The sequence below is a fragment of the Coptis chinensis genome, chromosome 5 (genome assembly GCF_015680905.1).
Source record: "Coptis chinensis isolate HL-2020 chromosome 5, ASM1568090v1, whole genome shotgun sequence".
NCBI classification, from domain to species: Eukaryota; Viridiplantae; Streptophyta; class Magnoliopsida; order Ranunculales; family Ranunculaceae; genus Coptis; species Coptis chinensis.
In genome coordinates, this window is record NC_141460.1 from 66,396,196 (window position 1) to 66,400,610 (window position 4,415).

The 4,415-nt window shown below is 35.8% G+C and overlaps 1 protein-coding gene across 1 annotated transcript; it reads left to right on the forward strand.

Moving 5' to 3' along the window:
- The first annotated feature begins 3,343 nt into the window (after positions 1 to 3,343).
- Positions 3,344 to 3,970, forward strand: LOC147498432 (uncharacterized). The gene has a single exon (XM_086563230.1). The coding sequence runs from the start codon at positions 3,344 to 3,346 to the stop codon at positions 3,968 to 3,970; it is 627 nt and encodes a 208-aa protein (XP_086419356.1).
- The last annotated feature ends 445 nt before the right edge of the window (positions 3,971 to 4,415 follow it).

Genomic DNA, 4,415 nt, shown 5'->3' on the forward strand with positions numbered 1-4,415 from the left:
TCACTATTAGCAAAGTACAATGAAAGAAAATGAACTTCAAACATAAAAAAAGTGCAACATTCACCTTGTCCTAGTCTTCCTCATTATCAAAAGGATATATAAAACTAGCAGAAGTGGCTTTAAAAGATTGGACATTGTAGAATGGACTGCAATACCTAAAAAGAAACAATAAATTAAATAAACAAGTAAATTTGTTGTCAATAAAGGTTAAAATGTTAGTATATATACTACACCATTTTCACTTACTATGCCCAGCTAGAACCTTGTGTTCTCCTTTTCCTAATAGCAACAACTGCATGAACACATGGTATTCCTGTAATTTGAACACATGGTATTCTAGTCATTTGCAACCCAAGGAGCTTTGGCTTGTTTCACACGATTCTTTCAATCAGCCTCACAAGTATGAGTCCCCACAAATTTCTTTAACTTCACTGTATGGTGGTCCCTTGTGATATTACATGTTACCTTCCAGGTGCATGGTTTAACCATTTCTTTATCTGCATGGTCTTCAATAATACAATAAATTATGTATCTTTTAGTGTCATTTTGTTTTTGCTTAAAACTGAATATGTCTTGTATTGCCAAACTCTTGAGATAACTCCTACATTCAGGGATTGACTTCCATTGCATGCTTGGTTCTAGCTTCAGTTTGTTGTCTTGTTTTATATCTTCATCCTCCACACTTGGGATTGGTTCACCCTGATACAAGCTAGTCACTTGTTGACATCTCAAGAATATCAATCACATCATCTGCTCCTTCTTCAAGATTAGCTGCCTCATTCACCAAATTACATAGACCACTAGCATATGCTTCATCTTCTTCAACATCTTGAGGTGTGAAATCATTATCATCTTCATCTTCAGTTGAGTGACCAGTAGTATATCCACATCTCATGTCCACACATGGACCACCAGTCTCAAACTTATCAAAGTATCTTCCACTCTCTTCATCTTCACTATCATTATTTTGTACTTCCCCATTGTTTTCTTCTTGGGCACTTTCTTCTTCTATTGCATCAACAAATGCCTCACCAGTTTCAAACAACTCAGCAAAGTCATTCACAACATCTTCTGTAGTTTGTTGTATCTCTTCATTAACTTGGATCCCCTCATATGCATCTTCATCTTCACATGGAGACTCTGATAAATTAGGGATTGGTTCACATGGAGGAGGAGAATCTTGTTTAATTGGAGAAAATTGTATAAATGGAGAGGAAAATCTAGGTGACCTTCTTACCTCAATATATGTTAAAAATAAGGTGTTTGGTAGGTGTGCTTGGGCTTTGGGTTGAAACCAACTTAGACTTAGAAACAAAACAATATTGGGCTTCTTATATGGTTTGGCCTTGGCCTTACTCGATCTGGAGCTTAGGTTCAGGGACTTCAGTAGGTTGCATCATATTTGGAGTGAGTATGGTGATAAACAAATGAAACTTTTTATCCCTTTTTGCCTTAATAGTATCCGACATTTTCAAAACTCCAACATCATTGAAAATGGTAGTTAAGACACCTCGATCTACAAATGCAATTAACACCACTAATGGGAACATCATCACTCACAGATTTGTGAATATCTTCAATGAGCCCCATATAACTCAATTCATCCCCATCTAACCTAAGATGAAACTGAGTACCACCATGATATAATCTGGATATTTAACTTCACCAGGCACTATTTGTTTCTAGAAACCATCATAGTGTATCACAAACTCTCTTTGACCTCTTAAAGGTGAAACCATATCACTGGAGCATGCATATAAACACATGCTTACAATAATTCAATTACATACATACACCAAGCATACACACAGAACATGCATGCATATAAACACATTGAACATGCATATAAACATACAAAACATGCATACAAACACATTGAACATGCATATATAAGAATTAACAATGAAAACACACTTCACAATATTAAATTTGCACTTTAGATTCCTAACTGGACAAAATCCCCAATTTTTTGCATGTAATTGTCCCAATTTAGGTTCAATTTGTACACTATAAACCAAATTGGACGAAAACCCTATTTTTTACATGTAATTATTGGGCCTAATTGGTGTTTAATTTGCACATTAGAATCCTAATTTGACAGAAACCCCAATTTCTATGGTGTAATTTCTCTAAGTTTATGTTCAATTTGCATATTATAAACCGTGAACCCTAATTTATAAATCCCCAATTTCAACAAGTAACAGTTATTTAGTAATTTCTAGGGTTTGGTCCCCACATTCCACCCTTATTATATTGTTCATCGCTTTTCATGCAACCAACACAATTTACATGCAAGTATTAACACAAAAAGACATACCTTTCTACATGCTAAACAATCCTTCCAATGAACTAAAGCTAGAACTAAGCAACCACAACACGAACTGAGCAACAACAATAATCAAACCGACGACTGATGAAAGAAAGTAATGCTTGGATGATGGGGAAAAGAAATTAGGATACGTGATGATATATTTGATGGAGTGAACTGAAGAAGTGGGTTTTCTATCCTTTGTGATTTGAAGAAGTGATGACTGATGAGAGAGAGAGAGTATTTGTAATAATAGGAAGATATCTTTGTTTTGTTTTCCCGCGTCTCACCAATTTTCTCGTGATACATAACATCTAACATAAGTCGTCGATTGTTAACTTTTAGATACCTTCCACGTGTTGATTTTATTTGAATTTAACGAAACAAAATTGTAATGAAATTTCAAATTGAAATGAAACGATAGAATATTTCGTTACAATTTCACGTGCAAGTCACGAGAAGGGTAAAGTTGCCATTTTGAAAAAAACATACGGTGGAGTTAATAAAGTTGACAGATTCAACTAACAGAACTGGGGCCAAAAACGAATAAAACAACTTAGGAGAGCCAAACGCTAATATCCATATATAAAGTGGGGCCAAAAGCTAAATAACCCTAAACTTTATATGCATTTCATTATTTGAGTATGTTTAATTTTCGTTTTAAATATACAGATTGTTAGGTAATTTTTTTTACTATCAATTATTCAATTTCGATACCAAATTCAAAAGTATATGCACCCAAATTCCGTGCAACACGAGTCACGAGTGCTTGATCACCAGACTACTGGTTTACCAGTTACAATTTGAAAGATTTCTACCCCTGAGTAGTTCAACTAAAGTGTTGATTTTTTCACTGAGAAACATGTAACCTAATTTAAGTAGAGATAAGGATGCTTAACAGCTTGTATTCTAAAAAATTCCTATTTGCATGGAAAACCAACTACACCGAAATCCTCCTCCATCTTTTAATCCCCTCTGTTCGCATCTTTTATGTGTCTCAGTCTATCTCCTTGTCTTTTCTTGTCTGAAGGAGAGATGGAGACAAATAACACAATTCATTTACCTCTCATTGTTTGTCTCTCCTCGCACCTCCTATACTCCGTACAAGGTTCATCACCTGCACCGCCGCACGTAAACTACATACAAGACCCTTCCGTAATAAAAGCGTGTAATGCCACTGAGTTCCCATCACTTTGCCTTTCCTCCATTGCACCCTTCCTTGCATCGGGTAAGAATGATCTCATCTCCATTCTTCAAAGTGAATTAAAGGCTTGCATTGATCATACACTTAGGTTGAAACATAAAGCCATCAAGATTGCAGCCAATCCATCTACCCCACCTGATATAGTCGAAAACCTTAAATCTTGCACAGAACTTTATAAGACTATAATTCATGATCTCCGCAAAGTGGACATAAAAGAGCATATTGATGAGGATGATGTGAATACTGGAATTAGTGCAGCCACAGCGCTCGTCACTAATTGTCAAGATAGTTTTGCTGAGGTACCAACTTCTCCTTCGCCCTTGGCTAACTTGGATAGGATTCTAAAACAGATGCTTACAAATTGCTTTGGACTTTCTGTATCTCATCGTCCCCCAGGAACCGGGATCATAAAGCTCCTTAGCAGTTGCTTAGCACTTATGGATCTCATTATCCCCTGATATTCCTAAGTCTCGTGGCTTCTTCCTAGTAGAGTTCCATTTTTTTTTTCTTATCCTACCGTTTTTGTAAGAATTCAGTTGAAAATGAGTTTTGGTTTTCAAGAGAAGCTGTGACATGCATAAGGCTTCAGAGTGGTTAATATAGCTTGTAAGCGTATCAATGTTAACTAATGAATTTGGAGAGTATTTTATTAATTTTCAGTGATTAATCCTCAGGGACTAAATTATTTTGTCCGTCGTGAAACACATTTAGCTCTTTAAACCATTGTCATGTTGGCAATGAGCCTCAGGGAGTATATTAAGTACTCCAGAGGCAGAAAGAAATGCAGGCACAATTATTTCTTCGTACGCTATGATCAACTGTTTTTTATTTTGTATTGTTTTTTAGACTGAGGAATCGTGTGAATTTTGTGGTGAACAGTTGGTCTGATTTTATTTCTGTTGT

What these genes read in the sequence shown, in the direction of transcription:
- LOC147498432 (XM_086563230.1), top strand. Translation starts at nt 3,344, where the DNA reads ATGGAGACAAATAACACAATTCATTTACCTCTCATTGTTTGTCTCTCC.